General features: G+C 37.4%; 2 protein-coding genes across 5 annotated transcripts in view; one reads left to right on the top strand and one right to left on the bottom strand.

Moving 5' to 3' along the window:
- Nucleotides 1-7677, top strand: part of N4BP2L1 (NEDD4 binding protein 2 like 1) — a 15842-nt gene extending 8165 nt beyond the window's left edge. Inside the window, exons 4-6 of one of the 2 annotated variants that reach the window (XM_042457513.1) lie at nucleotides 1917-1982; nucleotides 2669-2745; nucleotides 5551-7677. In XM_042457513.1, the coding sequence (XP_042313447.1) occupies nucleotides 1917-1982; nucleotides 2669-2745; nucleotides 5551-5791 (384 nt within the window). In that variant the 3' untranslated portion in view covers nucleotides 5792-7677. The remainder of the gene's footprint in view (nucleotides 1-1916; nucleotides 1983-2668; nucleotides 2746-5550) is intronic. The other variant, XM_042457515.1, reaches the window with a different exon arrangement.
- Nucleotides 7678-7765: 88 nt separating this feature from the next.
- The window catches only part of BRCA2 (BRCA2 DNA repair associated), a 41682-nt gene continuing 29103 nt past the window's right edge, over nucleotides 7766-20344 (bottom strand). For 2 of the 3 annotated variants that reach the window (XM_042457510.1, XM_042457511.1), the window contains 13 exons: nucleotides 18129-18322; nucleotides 16730-16917; nucleotides 15790-15960; nucleotides 15212-15569; nucleotides 14159-14314; nucleotides 13937-14081; nucleotides 13349-13467; nucleotides 11894-12095; nucleotides 11413-11579; nucleotides 11196-11334; nucleotides 9860-10116; nucleotides 8537-8683; nucleotides 7766-8255 (listed from right to left, as the gene is read on the bottom strand). In XM_042457510.1, the coding sequence (XP_042313444.1) occupies nucleotides 7836-8255; nucleotides 8537-8683; nucleotides 9860-10116; nucleotides 11196-11334; nucleotides 11413-11579; nucleotides 11894-12095; nucleotides 13349-13467; nucleotides 13937-14081; nucleotides 14159-14314; nucleotides 15212-15569; nucleotides 15790-15960; nucleotides 16730-16917; nucleotides 18129-18322 (2663 nt within the window). In that variant the 3' untranslated portion in view covers nucleotides 7766-7835. Of the gene's footprint in view, nucleotides 8256-8536; nucleotides 8684-9859; nucleotides 10117-11195; nucleotides 11335-11412; nucleotides 11580-11893; nucleotides 12096-13348; nucleotides 13468-13936; nucleotides 14082-14158; nucleotides 14315-15211; nucleotides 15570-15789; nucleotides 15961-16729; nucleotides 16918-18128; nucleotides 18323-20344 lie in introns of those variants that run through there. The other variant, XM_042457512.1, reaches the window with a different exon arrangement.

Raw genomic sequence — 20344 nt, 5'->3', positions numbered from 1 at the left:
GCTTTATTTATAAAGCGCCATAAATGTACACGGCGCTGTACAAAACCAAGTAAAATCAAGAGTATATAAAAAGCCTGCCTATGGCGTACAATCTAGAAGTTAAAACAACAAATTAAAAACATCATAAGAAAACAAGTTAAAACAGCAAATATCCAATATTGAGTCAAGCATCAAAACAACCAGGTCACAATCACAGACTCCCTGGGAACGCTTCCCTAAACAATATGGTCTTTAACTCGGTTTTAAAGCTGGTTAGAGACGTGTTGAGTCATGCTTATAAGGGGAGGAGGTTCCAGGAGTGAGGGGCAGCAAGCGAGAAGGGATGAATCCGGGACAGGGCTGTGGAAATCCTGGGCTGGGACAGGAGACCTTGGCTACCAAAATAGAGGAAACGAGTGGGGGTATAGGGAGAAAGAAGTGCAGAGAGATAGGGAGGGGGCAGCCCATGCAGGGCTTTAAAAGTCTAAATGAGACATCTGATGTATTCCAACCAGCAGCAACTCTGTAGGACGTAGGCCTTTCCCCCCCGTACTGCTCTAGATCCTGTTGACTAGAGATGCCAGAACCTTAGGAAGGTAAAGCATATGGCTATGAGCTGTCATTCAATTTAGGACTAGCAATGCTGCCTTCATGAGTGAACTCTTCACCTATCTAAGCATGGATTCTTATTTTTTGAAATGAGCATGGTCTTGTTAACTCCCCTCCTTCCCCCCCCCCCCCAGGATATATAGGTCTCTTCAGGTTGTACCTGTACTAATACTGGTGAGAATCCAGCACTCAAATTGTAATTGGTGGACACATATTTGAGTACTGACCTCATTCTTGTTAACAGAGGTGGGGGTTGACTGTCAAGGTCAGTGTCTGTCCCTTTCAAAGGTATGCTTCTTGCCCTTGTAAGTGATTGAAAATTACTTATGAACTCTAGAATTAGGAGCTCAGTCTGCTAATTTCTCTTTCCTCTTCATTCACTTAATATGGTTTTGGTAGCTTCTATAGGATACACAGGACAGCAGTTTTATTACTAACTGTTGCATGTCAAATTTGGTTTTCTGGATAAACAACATTTTAGTCACCAGCAAGAGCGGGAAGTTTTGTTCACACTCAATGGCAGTGTTTGATATTTTTTGCCATCAGTTTTTGACTTGTGTCCATAATCTTGATAATTGAAAATCTTACAATAGTAAAGATAGTATACTAACAGGACCCAGAGGACTGCATAAATCATTTCGAGATTTATGAATGCCATATCAACTATACAGTATAACACTGTGACCTTATTAATTTGGAGTACAGTTCAGTTAAGAGATTATGCGTTGTGAAGTCGAAGGCTTTCATGGCCGACATCCATAATTTTTTGTAGTTTTTTCAGGCTATGGGGCCATGTTATGCCTTGTTCCTGTCCCCAAGAAAAGAACTTGTAAGCCATTTTATATTATAATAATAATAATAATAATAATAATAATAATAAATTTTATTTATATCTCCTGCTTCTCCCTTCAGATCGAAGCAGGATTACAGCAGTAAAAACATCATAAAATACATAGATAATACAAAATACATCAATCAGAAATAAGAAGGGAAGAGTTGTTACAGTATTTCTCACAGTCGTAAGAATCGAGTCATCATATTCAGATGTTCAAAATCAGATTAGAGGAGATCCATTGGATAGGCCCGCTGGAAGAGATCCGTCTTCAATGCCCTCTTGAAGGCTTCCAAAGAAGGTATAAGATAGATCTCTTCTGGTAGGTTATTCCAAAATCTAGGGGCCATTGCAAAAAACGTTTTACAAGAGGTGGTTTTCAACCTGGTTTTGGGATGTTCTAATATTTTTGTACCAGATGTCCTGCGAAGCTCATACATAGTTGGAAATTTTAATTTAGGCTTCCACAAATTAATGTAACATTTTCCTTTTCCAGCTATTCATGTTAGTGAATACATATGGCATGATTGTGCAAGACAGAAGTCTACATATTTGCAGTTCAGTGAGTGTTAAGATTTTTACCTGTTGGTGTGTTGGTGGGTATAGTTTATCTCTTAATGAAATTGTAATACAGTGCTCCCGCATCATACGCGGGCGCGCTCAATGCAGATTTGAGCATATGCTCAAACCTGTGTAGAGCTGTGTGGGATCACGCTGGGCGCAAGGGGTGGTGCACGTTTGCCGCCGTGCGGCCACACTACCACTGAGCATACGTGTTTTTTGGCTTACGCGGGGGGGGGGGGTCTGGAACGGATCCCCCACATAAGCCAAGGACACACTGTAGTTTTAACTCTGTGGAATAAATGTTGTTAAAATGATATAATGAAATTATGCAATAAAATAGGACAGTTATATGAAAATTATATAATTTTTTAAATTTTGGATCTATAGAGTTAAAAACCATTTCAAATTCGTTTTTAAAAAGCTATAATCAGCACCCCACTCCTCCATCCCCACCAGGGAAAAGTCTTAAACTCATTGAACTGTAAATATGTAGATCTCTGGCTGACATGATAGTGTAAGCCAGAAGTCTACATATATATTATCATTGTTTTGTATGTTTTTAATCTGTATTGTTTTATATAATATGTAAGATGCTTTGAGCTGCAGTATAAGGGAAAAATTAGGATGTAAATGAATACAACAACAGTAACAACAACAAATAAACTGTGTATTCTTTCACATCAGGCACTTGAAAACAACTATGAAGTTATATTTCGAGAGCCAGATACACACTGGAAATTCAATGTTCGGGAACTAACCAGGTACAGTTGTTTTGCTATAATCAATCAAGCAGGTTGTTTGAAAAAAAGCAAAAGATTTGCTGACTTGGCAGCTTTAGGATGGTATTTTGTGGTCATTGGCCAAGATCATGTTTGGAGCTGGCGGATCACAATCACAACAGTGTAGTTACAAATAGTTTGCAAAAAAGTCCAAAAGGATAAGGATAGCCAGCCAGATAGCAGCATGAGCCACCATCCAAGCTGCCCTTTTGGCAAATTTGAGTGTTTGGATCAGGGAAGGCAGCTGCCATTGTTAGCTGAGTAAACCATAGTACAAAGAGGTACTGCATACCTTGTGCCCTGTCCAAAAAACTACTTATGCTGGTGTATTCCACCTATTGTGCAGTGAAGATGGATGTTTGTTAAACACTTGGTACAGAGGGTTGGAGGCCTCCTGCTGCAATGGAGGGCTATGGTTACATTTGGCATGTAAGTAGTGAAACCAAATCCACAGGGATACTTGGGTTTATAATGCAAAGCATAGACAAATTCAGATCTAGATGTTTAATGAGGGGGTGGGGCTACTCATGAAAATCAGGGGCAACTTCTACGAGTGGAGCCCTTCCACATATAGAAGGCAATTATTAAACCCAGTCTACTTCATTTTGACTCTCTTGTTTGCGTCCCTCTGTGTGTAACATATTAATTAAAACCTTGTTCAATTTTTCAGGTTATTAGACACACACAAAAATAAATGTTCAACAATATTTGATTTAATGATGTGAGAAATAAGAGTTCACAGTTCAACAAAAGACTGATGCTTTTAGTCATTCCATTGTTGATAATATCAGCTGTTATTTATTTAGCATGCTTTCATATGGAGAAGAATGTCAGATTTATATCCCCTTTGAAAATATCTCACTAGGAGGGCTTTGGATTTTCTGCTTCTCTTTTCTGAGAATGGAGAGAGAGAGATCACCCAGAGTGGGAGATTTAATACCTTGCATTCCCTCAAGTCACTGTGGAAACATCTGTAAACATGTAATGCTGGAACTTCAATGTTGTGAAGGTAAAAGGAGCCATACTGGGGTGGTATGGGGTGTGTGTTGGTAGAGCCACATCTCTCCTGCTAATGATCTGTGGCAATCCTGGAGCTGGTGTAGGACAGTTACCTCCCATTGGTGTATATAGAAGGGAATTCATTTTAAAAAAGTGCAGGGGGCGGAATATGTTCTGGAGGTGGAATAAAGCAGAATTGTTGCCCTCCTCTGCCCCCTGTGCTGTTGGACTTGGGTTGCTAAGACTTTAGATTTGTTGGAGGTTCCTGAATTAAACATTCAAATCTGAATTTGTCTACACTTTGCACTATAAACCCAAGTATTCCTGTGGATTTGGTTTCACTTTTACTTACATGACAAATGTTTACCAAAATTTGCTAATCATGAATAGAACATACCCATCGACTCAGTTAGATTTACTTATGTTTACCAGCATGATGTAGTGATTTGAGCACTGGTCTACAACTGAGGCCCTGCTCAGACATGGAATCACATTGGGTGACCATGGGCAACTGATATTCTTTCAGCCTCAGAGAAAAGCAAAAGCAAACCCCCTGTGAACAAGTTTTGCCACAAAAACTCTGTGATAGGTTCATCTTAAAGTTGCCATACATGAGAAACAACTTGAAGACACACAATATGTGTACCCTCATCATTCAACAACTGAATTCGCCTGTTTTATCTAGGACTAACCAACATGATACCAACTGTTGGCTCCTATAAACCATGAGACCTTTATCACTACAAGAATGAAAATAGCATCCACAGCAAAATGTTGAAGTATGCAAGTTTTCCTGTGTAGGATTGAGCCCTCTTCCAAGGACATTTCATTCCTCTATTCCTGAATTGAGGGTTTCTTTTCCACCTGATGCATATTCTGTGGTTATTGAGCATGGCCAGACCTCACTGGGCTACTTGGTTTTTTGCTTCCTTTAAAAAAGAATTAAAACCATGGGATTCTCCTAAACACACTGATCATTTCCTTTTCTTTTGCAGTAGGCTCCATTTTGATTCCATGTGAATTGACAGTTAGTGACAAGTGTAATCGAACAAAAAAGCAGCAGTGTTGGTGTTCGTTTCAAGGACCTATACCCTTCTCTAGGAAACTGGATTCAGCACATCCTCTCCCATTTTCCACACATACACACCCCAACCAACACTCATCATCCCAGCTCTATACCAGAAATATACCCACTTCTTATGGGGCTGTGTTTGGAGTTATAGGATAGAAGTCTCCAGGCATAGTGATTTCCCCCTCCCCTCCTTACTTGGCTTTAGTTTGAATACAAAAGTATCAGCCCTAAGTATTTGTGTTTGCTAGTAAAGGATGTAACCCCTCTTAATCACTTGGGGTCCAGCTCACACAACAACCTGTCAATACCACATATACATGTATATGGGCAAATTCCTGGCCTGGGTTATAACAGCAGAGAGTCACGTGGCTGCTTTCCATATCTGTGATGGCCCAGTTTATGTTCTGTTGGCTTACAGAAGCCTTTTTGTTGTGTGCCTTCAGGTTATTTCTGATTTTTAGTAACCTTAAGATGAACCTATCACGGGGCTTTCTTGGCTGAATTTGTTCAGACAGGGTTTGCCCTTGCCTTCCTGAGGCTGAGAGTGTGTGACTTGCCCAAGGTCACCCAGTAGCATTACATGGCCAAACAGGGATTTGAATCCTGGTGTCCCAATGTCCAACACTCAAAAAACTATATCAAGCTGGCTCAGAAGTGTATGAATCCTACTGTGTAAATCAGACATCTTTATGTATTTTTGTACATTTATTCAATAGACGGAATAGTCATGGTGTTCCACGGGAGAAGATACAGCGGATGAAAGAACGTTATGAACATGACGTCACATTTCATATTGTGCTTCATTCTGAAGAACCACCCAGACCTTTCATTGGGTCCTATGGCATGTACAGTGGTGGAGGCCGTTCCCAACTAAATCCAGCATTCCCAAGCCAAAGGGCTAACAGGACCTCTGCAAATGGAAGACAGTTTAGCCAGAGAAGTTATTTCTCTTACTAAATTGATGAGTTTTTACTGAATTATGTAAAATTTTAAAAATATTTTGCTCAATTTTTATCTTTAAATATTTGTATTTTTCTATTGAACGAGATTGGGTTTCAAATCATTCCTTATTTTCTTGGGTGTTTAAAAGCCTCAAATACCCATCTGATATATTCATGGTTGGAATTAATTGTTGATAAGAAGCAGAAATGATGTATCATGTAAACCACCATTAATGAATTTAATATAGTTCAACTATTAAATGTCAGAGAACAATTCTATACTAAGTTAAGTCCCACTGAATTAAAATGGGATTGGTGATTAGATAAGTATTTTTAGGAATACAACCCATCCCTCCTGATTTCCTTCAATACTCTTTTCTTCCCAGTGGTAGTACTTGCTTCTGCTTGCGAGGCAATGTATCCCCAACCTGTTTTACAGTTTTAATGTAGTTTTACAGCCTTGGTTAGTCAGACTTAATTGAAATTAGTCAAACTGGGGAAGGTGAAGACAAAAATTAATTTAACTAACTGCCATTGGTCTGAATTGGAACCAAGTACATCTTAGTGTGCCTACAAAAAGGCAGTTTCTATAACATCAAGATTTTTAGGTGCTTTATATGTGTTACACATTCCTCTTTCCCAGGACCAATGTCTGCCTACATTCCTGATTGTTTACTTTTGTAGCTCTGAATCCTACTGTTAATCTCAAATAAAGTAGACCTATTGAATTAATGCATTTTAAAAATCTACATTAAATCACAATTTAAGTGTTGATCAAGCAAGCTTACTCTAGTTGTGATGAACAAGTAGATTCAGGCCATAGTATTTTATTTTGAGTTCTCTGCTTTTCAGTTTGTCACCTGCTTTCTCTGCCATCCATACAAATTTGCTTGCTTACTGACACCAGTCAGGAGCTCTTGCTTGTTGGCACTGCTTACCCTAATTTTTCTTAACCAACACAGGTAATTCCCTCTCAGCACCCCAAACACCCAGTTGTTTGCAGCCATATGAACTACTCAGGGAGGTACATATCTGCAACCATTTCCTCAACACCACATTGTGTGTCTCTTCCTTCTTTAAACAAACGAGGTATATCTCAGCTTTTCAGTGCAGTAGCATATAGTAAAGGTTCATAGGTAAGAGAACATTGTAATGTTGAGATCAGGGATTAACTAAAAAAAAAAAAAGCCTAAATCATTACTGAACCTGTTAGACCTGCTTCATTAAAGTTCAACTGCTGAGTATGTTGCGTGCATTCTTGCTGTCAAAACTTTTCCTTAACAAGTCTCATTGTCTTTTGTCTCCTCCTTTCATTATCCTCACATATCAAAATGGATGCCTTATATATTCGCTTAGTCTTAGCCACCATGTTAGAGGTGGGTACTTGTGGTCCTCTTGATGTTGGACCAAAACTCCTACCAGCTGTCACCCTGGCCAAGATGGCTGAGACTCACGGCAACTGAAATATACCATCATCTGGAGGGTCATAAATTCCCAACCCGCTGTCAAGTGAGGAACAATTTTTTTTAAAGTGCAATATATCAGAGTAGTAAGATCATACCCATCATTTCTGTAAATGGTTGTATATTTTGGAGCAGTAGCATAATAAATAAATATATCTGAGGCATTTGATAAAAATAAATGAAGCCTGTAATTATGTTAATATTAGTGTTATTTGAACTGATTGAATACATTTCTATAACATTTCAGTAAAACATAAAATTGACAGTGATTCTTAAGGTACCTTAAACTGTTTGGTAGTGGAACCATTCTTTCTCTGATCTTTATTTTGAGTTGAATTATGTGCAATATACAAACAAATCTGTACAAATATTTACAATGTTTAACTGTAAAAAGTTAATTTAAATATTAAAATTTACAAAAATGTACAGGTTCATTTACTATTACTGACTTTTCAGTTTTCTTTGCCTTTGCAACTTCTGAACCACTAGCAAACTCTTAAGTTTCATTTGTCTCCTCCACAGGAATCTGTGGTCCTTCAGTATTGTCTTTTCCAGAAGATGAATCACCGTATGATGTATGCAGTTTTATCTGTAAAATCAACCTCTCTCTTCTGTAATGTTATTTAAGAAAGCTTGTGTATTTATCATTGCAAGCTCTTCGTCAGCAACAAAATAGTTTTCAAGATGAACATTAGACTCATTTGATCTTTTCAGTGCAGGTTTTCCAACCATACATTCAGGTTTTTTCACCACTCTTTCATGTTGTGTATCAGAGCTTCGAGGTGGTTGAAATGCTCTTTTCAAAGATGGAGAAATAAATGTGCAAATTGGCATCACTGGTGGAGGAGAAGGTACTTGACTGAGCAAATCCATTGCTTTTCTCTTTTTAGAGTTCTTAGGAGTTTCATGTAATTCTGGTTTCACTTTTGTTGAGCACAGAGAACCTGATGCCTTTGTATTTAGCTTTTTAAGTGCCAAAGGGCTCTGAAGTCTTAGCTCTCTGTTAGGAGTTGCAATCTAATTTTACAAAATAGACAAACACAGTGTTAGGCTTAAATTTCCTTATTTGTTTCAATAAACAAACAACTAAATATATTCTACCCATGAGATCTGTGTGCCTTTTAAAGATGTTCTTCACAGCTGGCCCATTAAACATCTTTACCAGATACTTGATTATAACACCATAACTTTAGAATATTTTTGTCAAAATGCAAAGCCCAGTCTTTCATAAATTATCTCTCCTGACCACAAAAAGGCTTATTTCTGTGAACTTGGGACTGTAGTGCTGGTAAACTTACCAAATGTTTATTTCCTGCATCAGATTTCCAAGCAGAAAGAAATGGAGCAAAGTCATGTTCTCTGGGCAAGTTTATCACTTGTGGACCATCGGTTTGGAGTAAAGTTGCCAGTTTGCATTGTGCATCTTTCCTAAAGCAGCTATTACTCTACAGAACAACCAAAAATAGTTCATTTTTTTTAAAGCCTGAGATTTTGTTTTAAAGAACTGTATTTAGTTTAAGATGTAATTATAGTATGCTGTATTTTATGAGACGGTTTTTAATTCATTTTTTAAAAACCTCAGATCGTATCCACGTTGAAATAAATGCAGACTTAAGTTTAACAAGGACCCACATTGAGACAACATCTCTCCCTATAGAAAGATGAAAAGGGGCTAGGAGAGAGATGGTGGTGGAGAGAAAGGTTGTAGATATGAATGAATGAGGTACATGAACCATGGGCATTTGGAAGCGAGGATTTACTGTCAGATTGAGTTGCTAAAAATCCAGTCAGGTATTTGAACACATGAGAATTTATTGCTAGTTTATAATCCAGAGCACCAAGCAAAAGTGTCTAGGCATAGCTGTTCAATCCAAGAATAAAAAAGATTGAAATTTAGTATGTCACTTATGATGTCAAAATTGTGGACTCTACATCAGTGAGCAGGTTTAGAGGTCAAACCATTAACACTAAAGTTCATAAATGTTACTAAATTCACTAACTGATTTTTTCAGTATTAACCATAATGATTGATTGTGAAATGGTTTGGAGACATGGGATTATTTAAGGTACATTTCATCTGTAGTGCTTTTTACACTGCATGAATAGTGTTTGGGAGCATGATATACAAAGCCACACATTTTTTGCACAAGTGCCTATGGGAAATCAATACAGCTTTCTAAAGTACAGAGCAGCTGCTGTTCTGTAAACATTTTAACCAGTTTTTATTTGGAGGGTTCCAAGGTAATAAGGGATTTTCTAGCCAGCGAAGTTTCTCTCAGAAATATTAACCTCTTTTTTCTTGGAAACTAGCTGAAGCTCAAACTATGTATTCTTATTTGTATTATTTTGTTTTCTCAGTAAATCCAGTGGGCCCTTGGTATCCACTGGGGTTTGGTTCTGTGGATACCAAAATCTGTGGATGCTCAAGTCCCATTAAATACAATGGGCAGGAGCCCCATTATATTTTCAAACGGTGGGTGCTTGAAACCATGGATAAGGTGGATATAGAGGGTCAACTGTAATTGCATAAGGTAATATTTCAATAAGTATTTGCACATTTGCAGAGGGCTCCAGATAGTTAAAATTAAAACACAAACTTCACTATAAATGAATGAGTTTACCTGTACAGTATTTCTCAGTTCATTAAATATTCCTTGAAGATAGGTTTCCTTTGGATTTGAGGAGAATGTAGAATGATCACCAGCAAATAAAGTGGGAACATTTGAGTGGAATTTAGGTCTCCACTGAAGATTGGTTGCAGAGATCAACACAGAAGGAATAATTATGTCCTCAACAGCAAACTGCTTAAGATCTGTACAGATGTGGACTGCTATTAGATTATGATCTTTGTCTGACAAATACACCAATGTAGAAAAGCCTGAATAAGAAATGAAAACATACAATTAATTTTTTCAATTTACAAATTAAATATTTACCATTTGAACTATATTTAAAGTTCAAAATAAAAGAAGACATAATATGGAGGCACTTGCTACAGAAAATTCTTTTGTTTGTTTTATTTTCAACTAAAATTGAAGGATATACAATTTTGCCAGGACTAGATGAAGTGGACTGTGGTTTATGCCATAGTAAATTTGTATGGGGGAAACTCAAACTACCTCTAAAACTGTTGAGGAGGGCCTGATAGGATGGCAAAGGGAGGGAGATCTTGTTCTGTGATAGCAGGCAGAGAAAAAAATATTTTAAGATGCCACAAGAACCCATTTAACAAGTTCAATGGAAACATTTGACTTTCACTGAGTTTTTATACCTGCAGTTCAGTCAAGGTTGAAAAATTACAATTTACAATCACAAATCTGAGGATTCTTCAAAACTGAAAAGAAGAAAATTTTGGCATAAGCATTTGGGGCCACAATCTACTGGCATATTTAAGAGGCAGTCGTGTTTAGCATAATTTGCAGAGAAAGCATATAAATCTGATTAAGTGGACTGTGTCCACAACAGCTTATGCTAAAAATTTCTTTTTCTATTATTCTAATCTAAAAGGTGCTACTAGACTCCTTTATGTCCATTTATTGCTTGAGTCTCAAAGTAAAATATTTTCAGTACAATTCAAAATTTAATTTTAAAAACTTCCCTTTTTATCGACCTTTGTCGATTTATTATCTATGATTTGTTGCTATGATTGTGCCTTCAAGTCATTTCTGACTTATGGTAACCTTTGAGGCTGTTACAGGGTTTTCTTGGCAAGATTGCTTCAGAGGGGGTTTGGCTTGTGCCTTCCTCTGAGGCTGAAAGAATGTGACTTGGACAATGTTATCCAGTGGGTTTCCATGCCTGAGCAGGGATTTGAATTCTGATCTCAAATTGTAGTCTAATGTTCAAACCACTACTCCACACTAGTTCTGATTTTTGTCCAGTCTGAAAAATTCAGATTAGGAATTTCAGTATCATCTTTAAAACAGGTAATAAATTTGAACACTGCTAATAACATACCTGTCCCTTTCTCGAGGGAAACAACATATCCCACCAGATCCACTTCAGAACAAGCAGGTTGGAAAGATTCCAGCAGTAGCTCACTGAACTTCAGACACTCCCTTGGTTTGTAAACTTGTGACAGAATCTCTTGACACACCTAATGGAATTAACAATGATAATATAAACTTTCTTTAAACATTCAGGTTAATTCCCTTTTGCAGGTTATAATACGTACTGGCAGCTGTAGATACTGAGTTTTCTTGGTTGCTGTTAGCTGTATAGTGGCAGCTTCTGACCTGCCTTTCGATGGGGATGCTGCTACGTGGAAGAGTTTGTATCGGTTTCCTTCTTTTAGGAGGCTACAGACATGTGATGATGGGCGCCAGATGTTCAATGTAACTTCTAATATATACAAATGAAACAATATTAGTCTTCACCTGCAGAATAGGCCATCCTTGAGAAACCATGTAAATTACAAAACCATTTATAACTGGACTATCCACAAATGTTAAGTTAATGTTGGCTTTTAAAACATTAGTATGTACATATTGGTAACAGTCACAGAAAGCTTCATAAGGAAATAACAGTGAATTCAGATAGGCATTATGATTAAATTAATGTTTAGATATTTATTTCTATATGTTCAGATATGTTCTTCTGCTCCACAAGTGCCCATGCACTTATTCAAAGGGAATTAGAATTCCAAATTTACTAACCTTTTCCTTTTTCTTCTTTTCTGTGATCCACAATTCGTAGTTTAATGAGAGTGGTTACATCCCTTCTACAGGAACTGTTTTTATCTTGCTCAGCAGATTCCACAGCCTTCCTGAATTCTTCTTCTATCTGTGCTCTTTTTTTATCATTTACCATTTGTCTATGGATAGCCAAAGCTTTTAATTGTTCTTCGCTGAAATAGCTCTGCAATTACAATGGTAATACTGGGTCAACTTTATGTGTTTTTATTTATAAATGGCAGGGGAGCAGACCTAATCATGAGCTCTAATTCTATAAGATATAGTATGTTCTTAAAGCCAATGTTGTTATGTTTGGGTTTTTGCAGTCTCACCATGTATTAAAAATGGAATTAATTCTGAATCAAGTACAGTGGACCCTTGTTATACGCTGGGGTTTGGTTCCAAGATCCCCCGCGTATAACAAAATCCGTGTATGCTCAAGTCCCATTAAGTATAATGACATAGCAAAATGGTGTCCCTAATAAAAAATGGAACATCAAGGTAAATTTATACTTTTTTGGAACATTTTCAAACCGTGTATACTTAAATCCGTGTATAAAAAATCCGTGTATAAGAAGGGCCGACTGTACTTGTGTTATAGCAAGTTGTGTCTTGTCTAGAAGAAATGAAATGAGCACAAATAAAAATTTTCTTATGGCCATTACATGGCTGGGAATTGACTCATACATTTAAAATAAAACAGCAAAAGCAGCACAAATAGTACATTTTCTTTTTCCACTTCCTGTATAAATGTCCAAAATATGACTTGCATCTCTCCAGCAGCTAGATTAGGAACTTGTATGAACTAGCTCTTATTTTTCTCAATCAATTCATATATTAATTTTAGTTTCCAAAGACCACTAGATACTAGTCTATTTTGTGTAATTTCAGATCTTAACTCTCCCCTCAATCCCATGCTTGCCTCTTGAAATCAAAATCAAGGAAGACATACAGGCAAGCAATGCGATCCAGTGCATTCCTTCATTTGTGTCAACACAAACACATGCACACAGTAGAAGCTCAAACATAGCTATATCTTTTATTATTTTTGTTGTGCTGGATCCTCTAATGCAGTGACTCCCAAACTCTGGCCTTACAGGTGTTTTGGATTTTGGTTCCCAGAATCCCAGATCATTTGCCGAGATGGCTGAGGCTTCTGGAAGCTGAAGTCCAAAACACCTGAAAGGCCAGAGTTTGGGAATCACTGCTCTAATGCATATATATTATATACATACAGATAACAATACACCCCATTTTTAACTGTCTATACAGAGAGGGAGACAGAAAAATACCTCTTTAAATTTATTTCACTTTTAAGATCCATAAACCCATCAACTCTAGGTGCTGTGATTAAAAATAATACTGATTAAAAAGTGTACTGATTAATATGTTTTATACGGATTAAAAATAACTCGAGTACTTGAAAAATTGTCTAACCTCCATGTAAGCTGGATCAGCAGCATTACAAACTGCCTCGTAAAGCTCAGCACCATCTTGTAGAGAGCGAATCTGTTGCCTGGTTAATGTGCGCGATCGCAAAACTCTTTTGCCTTCTCCTGTTTTTTAAAAAATACATTTAAATGTATAATCCAGCCAAATTTTAAAAGATTACCAAGAAGTAAATTAACATAGAATAAAATAAATGCCAATTAAATAATTACCATCCTCAAAGTCATTTAGAATGACACCTACCCTACCTACCCTGACCACCTATAATCTATACTGTGCCTGGTTATTTCTAAGAATCTACCAAGAGCAGCAATGACTCACACACTGGCTGCCCTTTCCCCTTTATTGCTCCTATGCACTTTAACCCACAGATGGGAGTCTTCTCAAGCAGAGGCTGGGATACAAGCACCACAGTTTCTTACAAAGGCCAGGCCTGCAATTAAATATAATGATACTGTTATCATAAGTGTGGTCACAGCATCAGACTATGCATTTGCCTTGGTTCCTTTTTACAATGGTAGTTGAGACTATGATAAACATTCCAAACAAACTGAATACATGACATTGATACTTTACCTTTATTCTTTTCAAATTCAGCTTGTATTTTTGCAAGCAATGCTTCTAGAGTTTTTTGTCTGTTCTCAGTATGCTTTGTAGCTTCTCTTTCTTCAGCTCGACAATTACGAAATACATAGGACCCTGTGGATAATTTTTCCATCCACTGCAATAAATATTAATTGACAATTAGCACTGATTATTAGCAGAAGATGACTGAACATTAATTAGAACATACTTTACCTGTGTGGGATAAATCCTCTGAATAATAACATCAATGCAGCCAACAATTCCACCTTCACTGAAGAGTGATGACAAAGGTAATGTGAATGGCCGGGGATCCCGATAATATCCTAATGTGGCATACCATTGGGCACATCGAGTACTGTTAGCTGAAATCTAAAATGATATTATGAAATCTATAAACAAAGAGTTATAGGGGTGGTGGTTTAGTTATGTTTTAATTTTTGTATGTTTTAATGTTAAATTTATATTGTTTAATTAGATAATTCTACTTATTTTTAAATTTTACTGTAGAGTTTTTATAAATGTTTTTATTTTGTGAGCCACCTTGGGTCTCTTTTTTGGGATAAATGTGGCATAAAAATGAAATAAATAAATAAAAGATGGGAGAGCAAGTGGTTTGAGCATTGGGCTATGACGCTGGAGACCAGTGGAGACTCGGCCATGGAAACCCACTGGATGATTCTGGGCAGGTCACACTCATTCAGACTCGGAGGATGGCAATGGCAACCCCCACCCCAAAGAAATTTGCCTTAGGGTAGTCATAAGTCAATAATGACTTGAAGGCACACAACAATAACAACATAAAGAAAGATGCCTAAAAGTCCTCTGCTGACTCTGCATTTTGTTTGTATGCATCTATATGTGTGTGTATACATATACACATGCATACACACAAGATCTGTCACACACTTCCAGAATCCAAAGATAGTTTTGGCTGAACTCTCCAAATGAATGAGGGTAAACACTACAACTGAAATATGGAAAGCATACAATATTTATTTTAAAGTTGTATTTAAGCTGTGTGCAAACCTATCAGAGGAACTGTAATTCACATAGTGGCAGACACTATAATGTATATATACTGTACAAAAATATTTAAAAAGAAGACAGACAAGGCCTAGCCCATAGGCAAATTCAAAAAAGCAGGTAAGGAAGTGGAATCAAAGGAGAACACAGTATCAAAGCACCATCTCCTCCAAAGCAATATATGAATAAATAGCAGTTGTTTTAACTATAATTACTGAACTCAAAACTATTTTATAATTTTACCTTTAGCATAAGGGATTCTGGTGCTTCCAGTGGAGAGCATGCATCCTGAGACCCCACAAGTTCTGCTCCATGTGTGACAATCTTCTGACCTACAGTCAATTTCTGTTTATACAACAGTGACTGAAGAGAGGGATCTAAAACAGCTCTAATTCCATACCAGCCATCTGTAACTTCAATTATGGCTACATCTCTTTTGTTTTCCTCAGCAGTGCTTTTGCTGCCAAAGATGTGGGGCATATTTGTGCTTACTGATATGATTCTAGAAATGCACAAGATGAGTGTTTTAGCGGCAACATCATCTCTCTCAGTTATTCTTTTGATGGCTGACCGACAACTTTTGTCAACTTCTACATCATACCTTTCAAAAGAAAAGAAAAGGTACAAAAACTAAAAATTAGATTACAGGGAAGAACATGATGGCTGCTTCTTGCTAAAGTAACAATGTTCAATTTACTTAATTTATCCACAGGAATACAATTAAAACAGCAAAAGCAAAACATTAATTCATCAAAAATAGCAATAAATCAGTCACAGAATAAATGATACAGTCACATTCCAAATCTTAATCTGCACTATACCTGTACTTCAGCTGAAGTAGTACCCTTTCTGGTGTCAAACATTTGCTGGCAAATTCCTGTGGAAATGCAACTTCCATGGCAGCAAGTTTCCATATGATCCACCTATAGTGGTTGCAGGCCCAGGATTTTGAAATTAGCTTCGGATCTACACCAGGTGTGTCACACAAAGCCCTGTGCAAAATTATCAGAATATTCATCAAATTATTTGAAAATTAAACCTCAAGTTTTCAACCCACAAAAATGCTACACTTAAAATAGAGACCTTAAAATGATCCTGCATGAACTATACTGGCTTCCAATTTGCTTCAGAGATTTTGAGAGTTTTAAAGGAGTATTTTAATGTGTTTTAAAAATGTTTTTATCTTTATATTGCTTTAACTGGTTTTTATTGTTCTAGCTATTTTGTTTTAACTTACAATATATGTTACCGTACTTTGAGTTCCATTTTGGAAGAAAGGCAGGGTATAAACAAAATACATAAATAAATGAAACCCTGATGCTGAATTGTTTCCCAAAGAAGCCATCAATACAGAAAAGAAAAGGGACAAGAGAAAAGGAAGGTGTCTATCATTCTGTAAATGAGAACAGTGACAAAGGAAAACACAAACTAAATGGAAATTGAAACCAGAAAAGTGAGCTGGATTAGATAGGGAATGAGGATTCAGAAAGGCAAATTTCACACTGCAAGATTTATCCTGGATGATGTCAGAGAGAAAACTCAAAGCAGAGGCAAAGATGAAGAACACCAAAAGATCATAATCACGTGATCCATCTATTCCAAGGAGCTGAGACATGATGTTATACTTTTGGATGCAATCTAGTTCCAAACCAAGAACAGAAAAACGTCTCTGTTTCAGGATTCAAAGATTCAGCAGCAAATTTATAACTAACATTTAAAGCCATGCTACTTTATTAAATATGTAAATTTACAACAGGATACCTGTAGAATTCTTCTTTTCCTACTTTTCCATCATCACTGGGAATAAGATAACCTTCATCAGCCAACTGGATTCCATGTCCTTCTAGGAAACATTCTCTACTGAAAAAATCCTGGATGACAAAGTGAAAATCTTCTGCATTGCTGCTGTTAATATTTAGGCACTGCTTGGAAACACCAAATGCATACAACTGCAAGGGAAATATTTTAGTGTTATATAAAATCTGTGTATCAATGTAAGTTTCTTAGGAATTATTAATAATTTTTCTTTAAGAGTAGCCATTTAAAACTATTCAAAGATATAGCCATGCTAGACAAGACAATCAGTATGCAAAGGGATCTTGTAGCACCTTTGAGACTAATTGAAAGAAAGAAGCTGGTAGCATGAGCTTTCATAGACTTGAGTTTACTTCCTCAGTTGCATGTGGTGCATACAAGACTATGTAATCTATGGCAAAGAGGTTCCAAAGTTTGCCTTCCTTATGCTCTACTGCTATATTTTGAGGAATTCTATACATTAGAATTGTAACACATAGGCTCCATGGAAGCTCCATCAAAGATCAGTGAGGAAGATGATATATAAAGTGACATTTCAGTTCATGCAGACATTTGTATAAAATTCTCACAAAGCAGACATTGTGATACAGAACACAGGAACAGTAATGCACTGTGAAGACCTTGTAGGACCAGAGTGTATTGGAAAGATTTAAATTTCCGCAATTAGACAAAAGAAAATTATTACAATACCTGCTCACACTCTGCTAGGCAGTCTAGACTAAAGCCAATCTATACAATGTGACTACTAATCCCCTACCAGTGTCTCAGGAACCAGTACTCCAATTGTGCTGCATTGTTAATATATTTGCATGGTTTTCTAGAAACTCAACATGGACCAGTAGCAGATGGCTCATGCACTAGCACTGGACCACCACTATGAGCAGCATTGGTCTAGACCAGCAGTTCTGAACCTTCTTGACTCACGGAGCCCTTCTTAGAATCAATTTCTATGGTGGAGCCCTAAGAGCCTATCCTAATTTCTAGTGTTCTTATTTTGATTCTACTTTTTGTTTCTTATTTTTTAATTTCATTCAATTTTCATTTCTTTCATTTCCCTGGAGCAGCCACAGAGCACCGGATTGAAATTTTAGTGATCCTGCCTATCAAGGTTGGCATGAGGGATAAACCCAAGTGTTGTGGACTGTTCTTTAAGTCTCACAGAGGATCATGGTTTACCATTATAGGAACAAACTGCAGAAGTCTTCGGCTTGCTCATTTCTCCCTCTGGTTAATTAGGGTGCTGCTCACACACAAAGAAGTTGTGCACACAGGCAGAAAGCTAGTTCAAATCTCTAGATATGCATGTAAAATATATTTTTGAAACTAGGCCACATAGTGCAGGTACCTGCTCACTACGGTAAGAACCAGGAAATTTCCCATCCACTGCAGTTTTCAGAGAGATTCTGCAAGATGCAGCAGATGTTTTTATGAGATACAGGGTGCCTGGCTGTGGGCCAATGACTTTCTTCTGTTTCTTCAGAATCCTCATTTCTTGTAGGTTTCTGGCACAGTGAAGGCTTGTAATGATTTCTGTTAAATCTATCAAAAGAAACAGAAAATCATACACAAAAGGATGCCTCTTGTGGGCTTCTCAGAGGCATCTTTAGGAATAGAATGCCAGACTTGAAAGATTTTGGCTTGATGCATTAGGACTATTTCTATGTTCTTACAGGAAGTGTCATGATTTCAAACATCACTATGCCCATATGGCCGGTCATCTATGTAGCACAGGGAGGATAAAGTGCAGCTCATTCAATGTACTGTCCATAAAGCAATCTGAGGACCCCAGAACCCAATCCAAATGATTATGAAAAAATGAGATAGATATTACTGCTCCAGAATGCTACCCTACAGGGCAATTTCCCTCTCATTTTTATCATTCTGTGCCATTTTACACTCAGAAGGGTTTTTTTAAACAGGAAGTGAACTAGAAGCTGACTGACATAAACCAACATATAGCCTGAATGTTACTGCTGCTGTGTACCTTCAAGTAGTTTCTGACTTATAATGAGCCTAAAGCAAATCTATCATGAGGTTTTCTTGGCCAGATTTATTCAGAGATGGATTTGCCATTGCTTTCCTCTGAGAATGACAGTGTGACTTGCTCAAGTTCACCCTGTAGGTTTCCATGGCACAGTAGGGATTCAAACTCTGATCTCCAAGAGTCCTTGTCCAATACCCAAACCACTACACCACACTGGTTCTGGATGTACATAATCTTCATTTACAATGTATCAGAGCTGCTTCTGCAACTATGTCACCTGGTTATAATTTACATGTTCAAATCGTTTGCTTTTTTTTAAAAAAAGGCAACTATTTTCCAAATGAGGGATTAAAGCTAAATTAGGAACTAAAGAAAAAAAACTGCAGTGCAAATTATGTTGCTTTTTGTATACTTAAGTTGTTGGGCCAAGCAATATAATATTTTCAGGTGATATTATGCAACATTGTTCTGCCAATACTGTACAGAACAATGTCAGGCTATAAATGGTAAGAATTCTTTACTGTGTTATAGCAAAAAAAGGCACTCAGCAGGTAGGAAACTGTTCTTATTATTTGATGAGAGAAGAATTTCATGCACTTCCAGAAATCTCTGCAATTTGAACACACACCAATCCAATACAGTAGAGAAACAAAGTATGTGACCCCTAAAGATTGTCACATATTCTGCTTGTCATGTGGCTGCTTTGTTACGAGGAGGCAGATGAGCAGCCAAGCAACAGCTAGCCAGCCTTTGCCATTCTCCCTCTCTCTTTTTCTCCCTTCTTCCCCCACCCTTTCCAGCCAGGAACAGTTCAGTCTCCTATCATAAATGCTTCAACTTGTTTCACAGAATCTTAAGAGTTGGAAGGGGCTGCAAGAGGAACAGAGTTATTGGCTTCCATGTGTACATGTCCCTTTTTGGGCAGTGCTTCATGACCACAGCTTCTGGAGAGCAGAGTTATTGACTTCCATATGTACAAGTTCCTTTTGGGGCAGTGCTTTGTAATCTACCACTTCTGGGGAACAGAGCTGAATCCGCTGCAGCCTCAGAGCAGACTGAACAGCAGCGCACAGGACCAGCCAGTCAACCAATCCTGGTTCCTATCACATGGCCAGTCTGTTATCACTCAGCTGCTCAGTCCGCCTCCTCCCTGGAGGAAAGCAGCCTTGTACCAGTTCAGTTTTCAGGTATTGTTGTTGTTATGAGTTTTTAATCTTGGGTTAAATCTTGGGCGTCTGCATCAACAAAATATATTTAAAGTGGGGAAGAGCAATCCCATCCAGTACAAGCTGTTTACCCAATTTCCAGATCAGAGAATAATTAGTTTGCAGATGTTATTAGGATTAAGGTTCATATGCTTGTTTTAAATGGCTTCAAATTGATTTTATTATATGTCATCCTGAAATTCTCAGATATAAGGCAGGATACAAATATTTTAATAGTTTTAATCATCATCACCATCACAGTCATTTGTCAATAAATGCTCACAAAAAGTCAAAATGCTCACTAACATCTACCACATACTGTGTGTGTGTGTGTGTGTGTGTGTGTGTGTGTGTGTGTGTGTGTGTGTGTGT

The sequence above is a fragment of the Sceloporus undulatus genome, chromosome 3 (assembly GCF_019175285.1).
Source record: "Sceloporus undulatus isolate JIND9_A2432 ecotype Alabama chromosome 3, SceUnd_v1.1, whole genome shotgun sequence".
NCBI lineage: Eukaryota > Metazoa > Chordata > Lepidosauria > Squamata > Phrynosomatidae > Sceloporus > Sceloporus undulatus.
The sequence above is the reverse complement of the archived record's forward strand: the minus strand, read 5'-3'. Positions and strand labels throughout refer to the sequence as shown.